This window comes from Pipra filicauda, unplaced genomic scaffold (assembly GCF_003945595.2).
Source record: "Pipra filicauda isolate LSUMZ 115617 unplaced genomic scaffold, ASM394559v2 scaffold74_size2892960_pilon, whole genome shotgun sequence".
NCBI classification, from domain to species: Eukaryota; Metazoa; Chordata; class Aves; order Passeriformes; family Pipridae; genus Pipra; species Pipra filicauda.
The window spans coordinates 2,244,582-2,261,258 of NW_024104920.1; the positions used below are offsets into that span (position 1 = coordinate 2,244,582).

At 37.4% G+C, this 16,677-nt stretch overlaps 1 protein-coding gene across 1 annotated transcript in view; it reads right to left on the reverse strand.

Moving 5' to 3' along the window:
• Positions 1-16,677, reverse strand: part of UXS1 (UDP-glucuronate decarboxylase 1) — a 55,741-nt gene that overhangs the window by 20,529 nt on the left and 18,535 nt on the right. Inside the window, exons 5-6 of the mRNA XM_027716751.2 lie at positions 14,567-14,627; positions 9,631-9,811 (exon numbers count right to left, since the gene is read on the reverse strand). Coding sequence (XP_027572552.1) covers positions 9,631-9,811; positions 14,567-14,627 — 242 coding nt within the window. The remainder of the gene's footprint in view (positions 1-9,630; positions 9,812-14,566; positions 14,628-16,677) is intronic.

The window sequence follows — 16,677 nt, forward strand, 5'->3', positions numbered from 1 at the left end:
ACAAAGTTATCCCTGCTCACAACTATCTGAGAACACTGAAATGTTAGAGAAATGTACTTCCTGTTGAAGACTTCCTTCCTGATTCTCAAATTTCATTTGACAAAGTAAACACACAATCCTTTGCTTTCTGACCTCTCTCTCTAATATAAAAAAAAAGCACAGAATTACAGCAACAGCATATATAAGTGGCTTGATTTATCCATGTGAAAGGCACAGTTTTCAATAGTCTATGAAGCAATAAAAGAATTAAAATTAGTTAAAAGTCTTCAAAACACAAACCTCCTTCATATTAAAACATAACATCCTTTGTAAGATAAGCACATGTTCTGATAGTAATGCTTTAAAAATACTGGCTAAACTGGCATGGTAAAATATTTAACCTACTTTCTTTCTGAATCCTTAATGAAGTGTGCTTGCACATAATGTCAAGTTTTTCTAGATTAACTGCTGTGTTTCAGCCTACTGGGCAAGCTCAGTTGCTGCCTTCTATGTAACATAGCTCAGATAAGTGCATACTAGCTTATCTGTAGCAAGCATGTCAAAGTTTACCCAATGCTGCAGCCCTGCATTATTGGCATCACATCAGAAATCCGGCAAAATAAATTATTATTAAATTTTATTCACTGCTTAAGTTTACGATATCAAGAGTGACCAAAACAAGGAGAAATTATTTCAAGTCAAACCTCACCCCAGAGAACAATTAACTACCAGCATAAATACAGGATGAGTTTCTAAGGCAATCTGCATGACTCTCACTGCAAGTTTTACTGTCATGACAGAATAATAGTATTTGTCAGTATGTTCGAGTAGATGCCACAAAATGTATCTATCTCTTATATGCTGCTGTCCTGTCTTTGGTCTACAGGTGTTTACCTCTAGAGTAGAGATGAACAGCTGCCTAAAAGATGTCAAAACAGCCCAGAAAGCTAGAGAGATACAGTTTTGGCAGCTGTGTAACATTGGTGAGGATTTATTCTCACATAAAAAGGTGCAGAGGAGTACAATTTCATGTAGCAAATCTTCTGCTATTTGTTCTTGAATTAACAGAAAACAGTATTTCCAACCACTATCAACTTTGGTATGGCATCAAGAGAAAACTTGCCACACAAGGTACCTATAATAACAACATAAATAGCATCCAAAGACTGCCTGATGCAGCGAGACTTGGAGGAAGCAAGCTCTCAGCTCAGGCTTGATTCCAAGCCCTACCTGCATTACTAATGTAACTGAAACTTTTAGGATTTCTGTCTTCAACTTGAAGCTAATTAATTGCTCTGCACAATGAAGAGTGACATGGAATAATTATTCCTTGCTTTGGTCACTATTGATATTGTAAGCTTAAGCAGTGAATAAAATTGTAATCAATTTTTGTGCTGGGGAAATAAAGCAAAAATGTAGCACGGGGTAAAGTTTAGTCGGTCAGTTAAAGTTTGACATGCCTCCTACAGATAAGCCCTGAATATGAATAACTTGACTGACTCAAGTTATGCCTCTGAATATAAGTATCCCCCTCCCACAGCATGGTACTGTCGTGAAAGCAAAGAAAAGGGTAGACTGGAAGCTGGCAAAAGGAATGCTTAGCGAAGCCACTGAACGCTGTTCACAGACAGCAGGTAATTCGAGAACGGTGGCTCAGAAAAATGAACAAAGCGATAGTTCAAGTCACCTGCAGCCAACTCAGAGTTGAACTCTGACCTGACTTTTATGCTGTTTCTACCTACCTATTCCATCATAACCTCTTCTAAATCTAGTTTTCAGCAAGCTGTGGTGAAATTTTTGCAAAGTGAAAATATCACTTCAAAAGCATTTTGGTCTGTCAGTAATTTACTGCCCAATCCTAGTCTGTTGAAGCAGTAGTGAACTCTTTCCTGCCTCCCTCTCCATCCACTTAATTTTTGGTTTTTTTTCAAATACCTGCTGAATTTTTGACAATCAGCAGTTCCTATAAGAGGGGTTCCTTTAATGGCATGTGACAATTCAGATAAACAGGGTGAAAAGCTACCTTCCTTTTTGCCACACAAGGATACAGCTAGGTCTGTGATCATATAAGTGGTCATACAACTGTTAGCTAGAAACAAACGCATATAAATACAAAGCCCCAAAAGTTTCTTATAATCTTCAAGTTTATTTATTTATTTTTAAACAAAAAATTAAGTGTAATAAACAGTGTTGAAAAAAAAAGAAAGAAAAGTGAAAACACTCTTATCCCTTTAGTCCTTCATTTCTCCTTGTTTCCCAGCTAACGATTGCTTTAAATGAAATAAAGAGAAGGAGCTGGGGGAAAACCCAGGTTTTCCTTGCCAGAAGTAGAGTCTTGGCTGTCTCAGTATGGTTTGCCTCAATGTACTTTTCCCATATGCATAAAGGCAAAAATAGAACCCTGTGCTGAAAAGGTTCAGCAAAAGCAGAACTAGCAGAGAGATGGAAGATAGGGCATTTGTCAAGTGTCAGATGGTCATCTTCTAGATCAAAGGGACAGGCGGACAAGCAGCTCCAGGACTTTCCCTCTTGCCCATTAAGGAATCTTTAGTACATCAAGCCTTGGACCAATGGAAAACATCACTGTTTTTCCAAAACATTTAGAGAATGCTGGACATTTCAGCAGGGTGAAAAGACAAATTTCTCCTGCAAACTTGTCACATTTGATCCATCAAACTGACGATGTTGAGATAAGAACAATTATTTCTCCTTCCACCTTCTCTCTATGAACTGTCAGGTCTAAAAAATATCTACTATTTTTTTGTCTCAGAATTTCATCAGGTCAGCCAGACAAAGCCACCTACCTAGCTTGGCTGACAACCTTGTGTGCTCTAGCACAAAGCTGACAGTTATTTAAGATAGCAGGAAACTTAACTCTGTTCCAGTCATAACTGTGGAAAGCTATCCTAGCTACAGCTTTTCACAGGCTTAACTGTTTGGGTGCCTGGGACAGTAGCTACTGGAGGACAGAAAGAAATGCATCTAGTTATTGACCTCCACACCTCTTCCTTATTACATGAGGTAAAGAAAAAAAGTTTTACAGCATTTAATTCTGCCCACCAAGAAGCCTTGAGCTAGCTTTGCAAATAAATCAGTGCATTATTTGAAAATAATCGTGTGAATGGTCGTGCAAAGCTTTACATAGGTAAGTAAGGACCATAAAAGAAGAACAAATGGTAACAATAAAATTCTGAAAGTTTTGTATGTAACTCATACTGGGGATTAGAACACTCTAAATCACTGGAACACAGCAGCAAGTAGTTTACCAAGCACAGAATGGTAGACTAGTAATAAAGAAAGATTAAATAAATTTGTTATAATTTTGCTGGAAAAAAAGGTAAAAAATTAAATTCATTTCAAAATAGCACAGACACAGAAGATGGCATAAACATTCAAGCCAGATATACAGTGGCAAATATAGAAATCTATGCTCAACATAAAGTTTAAGTAACATATTGGAAAATAAATAGCAACTAACACTTGTCAATTATGCCCTTTTCTAGGTGAAAAGCTAAAAAAAATCCCTAAAATTTAGCATACATGGAATCTGCAATACCTAAATCTGGACATGAATGTTCAGTCTTGTGTTTTCCTTAATGCTAAACAAGAACGATCAATATAAGCACTCACTTCTACGAAATACTGCAATTAAACTACCTTCCTTCATATCATCTTTCTTTATTTTCTAGCCATAATAATGCATGTGTTCTCTGTTTCCTAAGTGATTGGTAAGGGGGGAACCTACCACCTTTCCTATGCTAGGAAATGACCACCTTCAATTTCTGCCTTCAACACGTGTCATAGTCCCAGAAAGGACTAAAGGGGTCACTAAGTCCACTAAGCACCTGCATCCATCACTGTATTTGCTGGTCAGGAAGTACTAAGCAGAAAAGCTTTGATCAGAAGTGTACAAACAAGTTTCTACAGCTTGAACATAAAAAGAGCTATGCCAATTCCATTACTGTAGGTCAGGCCAGTGAAGCGAGACATTTCTACTGCCCCGAACTAAAAAGGACTAAAAGTAAAAATAATTTCCCTGATGTCAAAAATGCTGTCTGTAACTTCAGACAAACTAGAATAACTTCATAAAGGTTTACCATATTGCTCATATTAGAGGAGTTTTGGAGAGCTTCACTCCAGAGACTGAGGCACCAGTGCGCTCAGCTCTGGACAAACAAAATTAAGCAGCATATGTCCTCTGCCTTGCCGTAACATTCCCTAACTGAACAACCTAAAACCACGAAGTTAAATGTATTAAGTATCTGTCAGAGGGAACAAAGGTTAGGAAGGGAAAAATCTGGAAGTTCAGAAGAAAAAAGAAAAAGGAATGTACTGAAGACACTCTCTGTGCCTCTATTTGTATGCTTTAAGTTACCCGTGAGATGCCTTGAAGATACTGAGAACACTGTTTAGTAAAATGTTATCATCCTGACTTCAGGAAGCTATAGACTATTTTTTTGACCAATTTTGTGAGACTGTTGGTTTTAGCCTTAAAGTCAACTCAGACCCACAAGCTAGCAAAGTACTTAAAACTAAAAGCTTTTTGTAGTCCCAGTCAAGCAAATGATCTAATAAAGTTCTATAAAGTTATTTTACTTACCTATGCCTGTAACTAACAACTGCAACACCTCCTGAAAACTCTGAAAGCCCATCTCCTCATAACTATATATGCCACATACTTACAGCACTTCTCTCAACTTACAAAATGTGTTTTTGTTCTATCATTTTGAAAGCTTTTCAGTGAAAGTCAGATGAGCCAAAACTACCTTTGCATTCACAACAGTCACTGAAATTAGAGCCAACATTTAAGAACTGTTTTTCCAGAAATCAGAGAGCTGGCATGAAGCATTAAAACAAAACAAGAAACCAAGATCAAAACCAAACAGCTTTATTTAATGGAAATAATTGAAGATTAGTTAATTTCAGGACACAAGTGATAAAATAGTTCATCCTTATTCACCACTTGCACACACTTTTCTTCTCTGTCATTTCACTTTTCTGTCAGTTAGGCAGTGTACATGCATTTGTTGTAACAAGTCTTTGAACATCAGAATGGAACTACTCTTCACTACTCTGCCCAAAAAAGAAATAACCTGTTTTGCTTTCAGCTGCCACAGACTGCAATTTTAGAAGTGTTATACCAATATTTTTCAAAACGTCTGTGATTAGTGAAATGAAATCAGTTCAATTGAGTCAACTGATGTGGGGATTAAGTGCACCTTCAGTAAATATGCAGATAACACTAAGCTGGGTGGGAGTGTTGATCGGCTCGAGGGTAGGAAGGCTCTGCAGAGAGACCTGGGCAGACTTATCAATGCGCCACAGACAACTGCATAAGGTTCAATAAGGTGAAGTGCTGGGTCCTGCACTTGGGTCACAGCAACCCCATGCAGTGCTACAGACTTGAGGAGGAGTGGCTCAAGAGCTGTTCAGCAGAAAGGGACTTTGGGGTGCTGTTTGACAGCTGGCTCAATAGGAGCCAACAGTGCACCAAGGAGGATCAACAGCATCCTGGTCTCTATCAAGAACAGATGAGGGAAGTGATTGTTATCCTGTACTTGGCACTGGTGAGGCTACACCTCAAGTACTGCATTCAGTTCTGGGCCCCTCACTTTAAAAAGGACATTGAGGTGCTGGAGCATGTCCAAAGAAAAGCAACAAGGCTCATAAAGTGTCTAGAAAACATGTCTTACGAGGGAGCTGGGTTTGTTTAGTCTCAAGATGAAGAGGCTCAGGGGTGACCTCATCAACTCTCCACAGTTATCTGAAAGGAGGTTGTAGTTAGGTGGGGGACAGTCTGTCCTGCCATGCCTGCAGTGAGAGGACTAGAGGAAATGGCCTTAAGCTGAGACAAGGAAGCTTCAGAGTAGATACTACAAAAGAATTTTTCAGTGTTACTGTGTCAGGCATTGGAATAGGTTGCCCGGAGAGGTGGCCGAGTCACCATCCCTGGAGGTGTTTAAGAGGCATCCGGATCTGGTGCTGGGTGATATAGTTTAGTGGCTTAGGGGTTACATGGTAGCACTGGGTTGACAGTCGGACTGGATGATCTTAAAGTTCTCTTTCAACTTTGATGGTTCTGTGATTCTAAGGGTTTTCACTGTTGACTGGAAAGCTGTGGCATTTTTAGGCCCATGTTTGTTTCAAATTTGTGAAAGGTGTGGCAAAACCAAACCAACAAACAAAAAACTCCACAAACAACCAAAAAGAAAACCAAGGCCTTAGTGTGTTTATGTGAACTGTGAAATAGTTCAGCTGAGGACATTTTTCAGGTGGGAGAGTTTTAAAGGGAATAGGCATCTATCACCTTATAGAATACTGTTTTAAGGCTTCCAAAGGTGGCTGAAGAAGTAAGAAGAAACACCAGGGGGAGGAGGATATAGGCTATGCATACCTGTCTGAGGTTTTCTTTCACATTTATTCAACTGCTGGAGCTATTGCAGAAAAGGTGTGTGTGCCTAATGGCATTTGATAACCAGGCCTCAAGACCGAAAATTGAGAGACATTACTTGCTTTTTAGAAATCCAACTTGTAGAATGACTACCATCTTACTACATCACCTTGGAAGTGGCTTATATTTTTGTGTGTGTGTGTTTTGGGGGGTTTTGAGGAGTGTATAGTGTGTGGGGTTTTTTTAAGGTTTTTTGGTTGATTGGTTGCTTTTTTTCCCAGGGTGGAGGCACGTATGTGCTTTTGGGGTTGAGGTTGTTCTTTGGGAGACTGTAGGGCAGTTTTCTGCTTTGTTTGTTTGTTTGGGTTTTTTGTTTTGGTTTGGGTTTTTTGTTTATACACGTACTTAAGTATAACTATTTCACACTAAAAATACAGACTTCAGGGGCTTAAAATTATATAAAAACAAAACCTATTTTTTTCTACAAATACACAGTCAACTCTAATGCAAAGGTGGGTATAAACAAGACAGAACTAATTCTGAAGCCACTATGTAAACCAAGTACATTACTTATGACCTACATTTATTTAATCTAAAATTTCCTTTAGCATTTTTAATGCAATTTATTACCCTGAAGTGGAGTGGATCACAGTAACACCAGATCAAGCATCCATTCTCATTTGTTCTCCAAATAATATCTGTATGTCTTTACACTACAATTAGTAGTAACATGTGCCACAGTGCTCACGAGTAACTATCTCAGGGAGATTGCAATCTGAAACAATGTAGAGAATGAGGTAGAATATAAGTAAAGGTGGATTTCTGCATTTTTTTTCTGATAATAGAAAAGAAGAGTAACAAGAGATTCTTTTCTTTACAGACCACTCTTCAGAAAAAAAACTGTCTTTCTGTATCAAAAAAACCCATTTATTAGTGTATTAAACCTCTATATAAGCATAAGGCTGTAATTAAAATATCTTTAAAAACCTTAAGTATTTTAAAAATGTAGAATTCAACTAAAATAGGAAAAAAAGGGTTAATATAACTATTTCAGAATTTATTTTTTTTACTATTTTCCATTTTTCAAGATTCCTAAACTACTTTCATTCCATTAAAGAATTCAGGGCCTTTGTTCTTCTGCTTGAAAAAGCCCAAGTGAAAGCTATGTTCTTGTGCCTTTTCCACTGACATTACCAAATGCTTAGCAAAGGAAATCCTAGCAGAGGAAGAGAAAGACATTCAGCATTACAGTTAACCAGAGTTATCACAGGTCTAAGAAATAAAATGTGTGTTTAGGTGATTTATTATTATCTCTGCCCAATCTAGATCAGGATTCAAGAATGCTGAGTGCCACTTCATGCCACGGATCAAAGATAATGACGCAGCCAAGGCAGATTGTGCGTAGGCACCACTGTGAAGCTCAAAGCTATGCATCTCAAGACTAAATTCACTTTTCCAAATCAAAAGTGAAATCACTGTTCTTTCTAGACCAGAAATGAGGTCTCTATCAGAAATAAAACACTGATTACTCTCTTTGGAATTCAACTGTCGAACAACCTTATATGACCTGGCTTAAACAGGACAGCAAATACGCAGAAATTCTCTAGATACAAACCTACTTTTTATCATGAGTTCACAGTCATTGCAACTTCTATTGACAAGTAAAAAGGAGAAAATGGGACTAAGAAAAGAAGTATCTGATCTGTATGCAAACTTGTTAATCTGTTGCAAGAACTATCCCCCACGGCCTCTAAACTGGACTCTAAACTCTACAATGAAATCAAATTTTATCATGTTCTTATACTAGTGTATGAAAGTTAATTTTATTTTAACATATAGCCACGCCAGCTTCAATTTACACTGTTGGAGGATGAGAAGACATGCAATAAACTACTCACTGAATAACATGCTATAATTTGTTGTCAGCACAAATTGGGGAATCGGTGTCTTAATTACACAGAAGATGGAAAGGCAGCTGAAGGGTTTCAGAATTCCCATTCATTAGTGCCTAGTTCGTTGGGCAACAGTATTAGCAATGATGATAATTCTCTGAGAAGGTTTCAGGTGCTATCAGTCAGAAATAAGGTAATGCAGGTGAAAGGTTAGGAAATTGAAGTGGCTGAAGTATAAGCTACCAGCACCTGGAGTCAATTTATAAGATCCTTGTCCCATTATCCTGTCTGTAGAAGCAAAGGTTTGAAGTAAAATAACAGGAGTAACTAAACCAGTGCATTGTCAAAACAGAGCAGGAGCACATGTTTATGCAGGACTGTTCCAGTAGTGTTGTCAGGAATTCATCACGAGCTATTACACAAGAGATGCAAGTGCTAGAGATTTTTTTTGTGAAATCCCATCCATTACATTTAGCAGGAATAAAAAAATACAACTGAGATTAATTTTTTTGTTTTAAAAAATGAACAACTCTATTGCTACAGAGTTTTAAAAGGATGGAGTAAACTCACCAGAACTGCAGTGTAATTTGAGTAATCCTTTCATTGATTCATTATATACTTATATACTCCCATAGAAGTCTATAAATCCATGTATCTCAAATACAACTACCTTAATGCTATCTTACACTATGGCATAGTAGTTTGAGGTTTATGACAGTTTAGATGTTGAGCTACTACTTTGAAGCAGAATGTTTTTCTGTTTCTCTTCTTGTTTAGGATTGGTGGTTTTTTTTGTTTTTCTGTTGAAAACCAGGGAAATTTGGTGCTGCTGTTTTCCTATTCTACAGATTGTAGAATGCCTGTACCTAAAGTAGGAGCACTGTTTTCTACAGAAGACACTTCAGGGAACTAAGGGAAGTTAGCTTCCTCTCAACTGACCATACACAGTTGCAGGATGCAAGTCTAGGGTAACTGAAGCCCTGAATTAAACCATGCAGTTAATGAAATATCTGGACTGCAGACTGTGTGTGTGTAAGCCTGTGCAGGCACACAGGGAAATGGGACAATGGATGGAACAGGCAGACTGACCCACTGCCATCTTGCCTTCTCACAAAATCAGTCACATCAGGAAATTTTTAAGATCTCCTTCCTCCCATCCACTCATGAAGAACAGATTTCAAAGACAAAAGCACTCTGAACCTCTCACTCCATAGTGGTCACAGAAAATAGACTAATAATAAACAAAGCACAGAGCTATTACATAGATCAACCCAGAATTTAGTGCATAAATTTAATTTCTTTACAGGCACACATACTGAGAAGGGTAAAGCACAACAAAGTGCAAATACCAAAGCAGAGACTACTTACCTTCAATGTACAGGGGCTCAACGACATCGTGATTTATCAGTTCGAAGTTCTCATGACCAATCCAGTGCTCCACATTTCTTTTCCTGCCCGTAAAGAAGTTGTCCACAACTGTAACCTCATGGCCATCCATCATTAGTTTGTCAGTAAGATGAGAACCCACAAACCCTGCTCCTCCAGTTATCTGCGTTAGGACAGTTGGTATAAATTTCTTTTTCTTTTTACAGAAACACTAGACAAAGTCTACAAACATGAAGACAGAACAGTAGCTTTCAGATCTTTGTTTACTCCAGGGAAAACAACTCCAACAACAACTCTATTTCCATACCTCTTTTTGTTCCAAGATTTACAGCATTCAAAATTTCAAGAGACATATTTGACATGTTTCATCACTGTCAGGCTAGAAGTTCAGCTATCTATTCACATCAACAAAATCTCTTTTTCAGATTATTTTCCTTTTTTCTTTCAAATTGGATTGTGCCCTTTTATACAACAGCGAAGCCTAAAGACACAAAAAGGTAATAGGAGAATTTTCTGCAAATTCCATTTCCCATAAAAAAAAAGAGATGACAGAATGCCAGGTTATTTTTGTGTCAGATTTATAATATCTGACATGTCAAATGTAGCTTTTGTCTTGTATAAATGGAAGACATGTTGGGTGTTCTAAGTAAGTACTGCAAGTTTTCACCCAGAAAGGAGGAAGGAAATTCTTTGAAGACCTCTCATTTGAAATATCTGCTAAATCCAAAATCATTCCTTTTGTGTTTTAATGCATTCATAGCTCACATCATTCTGGACTGAAGAGGTCAGGCAGTTGGTCTAGATGATTTCTGCAGGTCCCTGACAACTGAAAAAGTTCTATATCGTTAGCTCTGACATGCAGCATTTGCCTGTCTTGGAAATTTCTGATGTTTTATTGCAAAGAAACAAGCAGAAAAAAATATTTAAAACCTCATACTCTTGTTCCATTGCAGATGTACAAGAAACAAGAAAGTTCATTATTTTTTCCCCCTTTTGCACCTCAGACTTCAACAGTAAACAATCAAAAAAAACCCCAAAACTCAGTACTGAAGCAGTCAATGCAAGTAAGTATAACAGCAAGTTGTGTGACACATCCAGACAGATCTATCTACAGAAGCAATTATTTTCTCTGCATTTCATAATCTGTTTTCAGGAACAAAGACATGACAGATCACCAGTCTCAACAAACGGACTTGTAAAGCTCTGCGTGGCATCAGCTATATTATATGACTGCCTGATCAAATTCACATTTTGAAAGTGATTCAGCTGTTTATGTCCATTCTTCAGCTGCAGCGACAACTAACTAAACAATGAAAGGACATGGTGTAATTGTCGAGCAGAAATCTAATGGTGTGCTACAACAACAAAGTACTTTGTGGAGAAGGATGAGATGCCTGGAGTTCTTTCACTTTGGGTTAGTCAAGGGCTAAACATTTATCCTGCCCACTACCTTGCCATCCACTATTTTAAAAAGCCAGATCAGCAGATTTTTTTTTTGAACTAGAAAAAAGATAAAGGAAAACTACCAAAGACTGAAAAGGGAAAAAACCCCTAAAAAACTCCCCTAAAAACGACATCTGTTTTCTTTTGTAAAAACTTGAATGTCCACTTCTTGCATTCTCACACTTGTTTTTCTTATTAAAAATTCAGGACGACCAGTGTTTCAAAGTAACTGTAAGTACCAGCTAATAAAAGAATCATTTAGTTGTCCTATTTAGTATTCTTCTGAGTTTGTCAGGGCTTCCTTGTAGCAGATTCAACATGTGATTCAGTTCCTTGACAAACCTGAAGGAGAAACAGTGTTTAGGAGAAGCCCTCTTTGAAAGAAAAAAAAGAATCTCAAGATTCCTACCACGCTGCAACAGAGAGGATGGAAGAACAGGTTTCTGGCAGAATGCTGTGAACAAGGAAAGAAGAAGAACAGTAACTGAGGCAGAATAGTCCTCTGCCATGTGCCACCACACGAGCCATGCATGGAAAACCTACTGCCATAAGCTTATCCTGTCTTGGAAGTATGTTGCAGCCTTCCTGAATGTTCCAAGGGTTTTGGTTTTTTTGTGGTGATGAGGACAAAACTTTTCTGTAGATGACCTGAACCTAATCCTTCAACCAAGGCCCAAGGAAATCTCCTGCTGCTACTTGTATTTCCAAGATTGCAGAGAAGGCAAACTCAATGCTTGCACTATATCTTTGGTGCAGTAAAACAAAGTGTCTTCTTCCCAATCTCCCTTTTGGAAAAAACCACAACAAAACCACGCACTCCTTACAGCACTATGCTATATGCAAGCAAACAAACAAACAAACAAAAAGGAAAAAAGAAAAAAGCACAAATCAATTTTGTCTGGAAAGAAGTTTCCAATTACTTTAAACCTGCAAATACTTTTAATGATAAATCTAAGTTAGCTTTATTAACATATCACTTCCATAGGTAGTAGACAAAGAAATAATTGAAAAAGGAGCTGAATTTCCTCTGGAAAAGTAAACAACTGTGTAAATTATGGGGTTTTTTGATTACTTGAGGTTACATTAAAAAAAAGATTATTTATCACTGAAGTTCTTTGTATAACCTTCCTGTAATCACTCATAACAGCATAATTTCTAAATATGACTTCCTGCAAATCACAATGACATATTAATCTACACAATCATATATTGTACATGAATCATCTCCATATCAGAACTGAAGTACCAGCACTTGGGGCTTCATAGGAATTAATAAAAATATTTAATTACTTAGTAGTGCAAATATGCTCGATAACTTCAGCACCTACTAAAAGGCACAAATATTACTGATAATTATCTCCACTAGAGCCACTTCTAAGGTTCGACTATTTGTTACACGAGTTCATTTCTTCTGTCTGCAGTCAGATTCAAAACATGTCATGTATTACATGGAAATCATATTCATTTTTTATTTTCTGCTTTTATCAGTTTACTGTATTCAATTCAGAAAAAGCTCCACCCAACTGACTGAACAAATGTCAATGCTATCTTCCATAATATTAACAGAATTGCTTCTCTGGTATACGAAAGCCTGTGGCTTAGTCACTTCAGAGAGCTCAGGAAATGGATAAATCCCGCACAACAGGATGAAGACCTCTTTTCAAAGAAAGTGACAGTGTCTCCAGTCCCAGCTGAAATACCACCATTACTAGCAAACATCTCCGAACATATGCAGTGTACAAAAAAATAATTGCTAGAACTGTTGTCTAGTCAAGTCAGTGCTGTGGGTATTTCCAGGTTGGAGCTGGAATAAATCAGAATTTAGGATGGATTCTAGAAAAAGATGTACTATCAACAAAATACAAAGAAAATTATCTACTGAAGTTCACTTGGCTTGCCAAGTCTTGAGAAATTTTGAAGTGTCATGCAAGGTCTACATGTGACCTTTATATGTGGATTTCAGCTACTCAAAACATGGATTCTTGTTTCTCATAGGATTATGACAGCAACTCGTAACAGAACAGAACTGCCCACATGGGCAGGAGGCTCGTGAATGCCCATCCAAGTTGGCACCAAACTAATCCCTGACCATAACAGAGAAGAAACGACAGAACAACTTGCCATTCCTTTTGGCCAGTTTTCTCTTTAGAAATTTAAACTCTACAAAATACGCAGACCCCCTCACCAAAAAGCTGTTCACCTCCAGGTCAGCAGAAAACACTCCTATTTCAACTACTTGCATCTCTGTTGAAATAACAGATTTCAACAAAACACCCAGGATTTTTCAGTGGCAAAGTCAAAGTGAACATTAAGAGCTCCACGGCCTGTTAGTAGCTTTCACTGACACTTTTCCTGAAAGCACCTTCTCACTTACACAGAAAATATGACATTAAGGTTACTTTATTACCCTTGCACATGAGGCACACAATTTAGGAATTTTCAGACTTAAACCTCTCTCTGCTATTCTCTCAGCATATCTTCCATATTCAACAAGGGCACAGAGAGCCTAGAGGTCTCCTTCCTTCAGACTGCCACAAAAATGACAGAACATCATTGCAGAATTCAAACAATTTGATAACACTTATTTTTTATGAAATTTTGCAAGAGCAATGAAGATTATTGCCTAACAATGTAGCAAAATCACAATTTTTTAATCTGCATATCTTCAGTGTTTTTCTTCAAAATTTTGAACTCAAAGCAAATGAAAGCATCAGGTAAGTTAGGCACTTTAGCAGGGTTTTGTCCTAGACTTTGCTTTTTACAACAGAGGCAGAAGTTCATACTCTATGTTTACACATCTCAAGTAGCTATACTTTCTCTGTCTTCAAAACATGGGAAAATTTTTTCCCAGTTGACAGAGAGAAAAAAGGAAAAATTTAGGTCACAGACAATGTCAAAAGTGTTTATAGACAGAACTGGAAAGCTGATGTTGCAGTACCATTCACTGAGTTTAAGAATGCCCCGGATTACTGCTTGTCCTGACTTAACCTGCTACCCTCTTCTACCCTCAAATGCTTATGATGCTTCAAAATAACAGAAACAACCGAGAAGATAACAGAGAGATGAACACTCCCCGCAGAGCAGCTGTTTTTCCAGCCTTATTGACTAGATTTTGCCCCATTCGGTCACACAAGCTTTCTGTCAAGATGCGCCTAAAAGTTTCCCAGGCTCTGCAAGTTTAAGCCACCTGGGAACACACACAAAGATCCCTTGGCAATGCAATTTTACAATGTTACAGAGGAGTTTAATTGGCAAATCAAATCTCCAGAACAGAGTCCAAATCTCATGTTCTCACACTCAGCATATGAACAATAACACAAAGTAAGTGAAGCACTACTCTGTGCAACATATATGACATCCAAGGTAATTTACTTTATCCCTTTTCATGTCTTTAATTAATCCTACAAGACGGATTACATTTCACAGAATTATTTGGTATTTCCCAAAAACAACCCCCAAATAAACACCAACTTACCAGGATTCTTTTACGATCCTTTTCTGATAAAAATTTCACCGGTGGATATTTCTGGGTAAAACTACAGAACATTTCAAAACAAAGAAGAGAAACTAAGTAAGTTTCAACCCTTCTGATTTTCTAGAATGAATCACTTGACTTCTATTTTTTGAGAGAAGAACTGATGCCAGGCATGATATCTCAAGAAAATAAAACAATAAAACACAAACAGCAATTGGACATTTTTTTTAAAAAGTTCTAAAAGATAAACAACCTTCTTAAAAGTTCTGGAAAAGAAAGCAAGTTTTGTGACTTACAGCACTGACTTGGAACACTTCTCCTCAAAATTTCAATGAGAAACTTACAATATAAAGTTTTAAATCACCTTAAAGTTTCACAACAATCAAAGTTTACAATCAGAATGTTGAAGAAACATAAGATACTTCAACAATTTCTACCAGAGACCTCATTCTGTATGAAAACTAATCCTAATTTGCTTCTCAGAATCATCTAGACTACCATTGTTTTGATGGTCTTCAAGCTACTGCCACTTAATTTTTGCACCTTCCTTACAAGACCTTAATCAAAACAAAACCACTGTAAAATAAAATTATGTGACATATAAATCTTAGGTGCTCTATCAAGCTCTTGATACTTAGAACCTTAGACGATTTCATGAATGTGGAATTACATCACTTTTCTCCTTCCCCAGCATGCATTTTGCATACAGTAAAAGTCCTCTCAAAGAAGGTGTGAATTTTAATTTATTTATTTATTTCAGTAATTAGCATCATAGTCTTGGCAATATTTTAATAGCTCAGGTGTTTCTTAATTAAGTACCAGTGTGACACTGCACGGAAATCAAATTATGGTTACCCTTCTCCTCCAGTAAGTCCACATGACAGAGATGCATGTATCACACAGGAGCCATATATACCAAGAGTTACATTTTCTCCTGCTCACAAACAGATGCTGACTGAACTGACCCTAAACCTCTGATCTTGAAGCACTTCTTCTGCTTCCAACCTGCAGTACTGGCTCAACAAGAATTTTTCAGAGGTAAAGCACAGATGCTTCTGTACTTTGTCAAATTTTCATCCCACTGTGAAAGCTGCTTTCAGTTTTGTTTCTTGGATAGGAGAAATATGGTGCTGGAACCTTCCAATGTTAGCCACACAGGGAGACTGAAATAAGAAACTACTTACACTTGCCTTATATCACTATACAGGTCATTAACAATTTCTTTAAGCTGAGGCAATGAAAAACAGCAGTGCATAAGCATAATGCAGAAAGTAAAACTCCTCCTTTCTGTGACAGAAAGGAAAATTCATCAATAACAAAAGATTTATGGAGGTCAGAAAAAGTTTAAGTGCCAAATAACTAGATGGAAGGCACAAGTCTGTCTTCTCCATTTCCAAGACCATTATTTTAAGGTCACTTTAATCCAGCTCGGAGTCATATTGCTGCCAAAGGTACCTCACAATCACTTTTGCTCCTTCTATTACACCAATACTAGTTCAGAAGCAGTGGGATAGAGTCTGGCAGCTAAATGACGATCTTTTTGCAACAACATTGAGTTTATCTTGACCTAATGCTTGCCTTGGTGACATGATGGCAATGCTTTTGCTGTGCAAGCTATTAATAAAAACTTTCCAGCTTTAGCTTCAGTTAAACAATCTCTTGTCATGAGACTAGCATTAAGGAATTCTTGTTTTTCCTGCTTCTCAAAAACATGACTATGGCTTGCTTTGACATTTTATCAGCTTATGAGGTAAGAAAACATTGACACTCAAGTTGGCTTTGCAAGCAGGATCAGCCTTCAGGCATCTGACAGTTAATAGTTATTCACTGTCACTTTACATAGACATAAAATTAAAATATTATTAATTGCAACAAGCCACATGCAGCTAACCAGCAGAGGCAAATGAATGCATTATTTGAAAAATCCAACAATAATAAAAGCCCACATTTTGTGAAAGTATAATTCCCAGACTGCCAGACTGCCTCACAGAGAGGTAAAAAATATTTTGATTCTTTCTCTTCTTTGCTAGAGATCTGAAACAAGACTCATCAATACATGCAAAAAGAAAAGAGCATTTAGATGGCTCCTGGGAGAAGTTTTAACTCAGTGG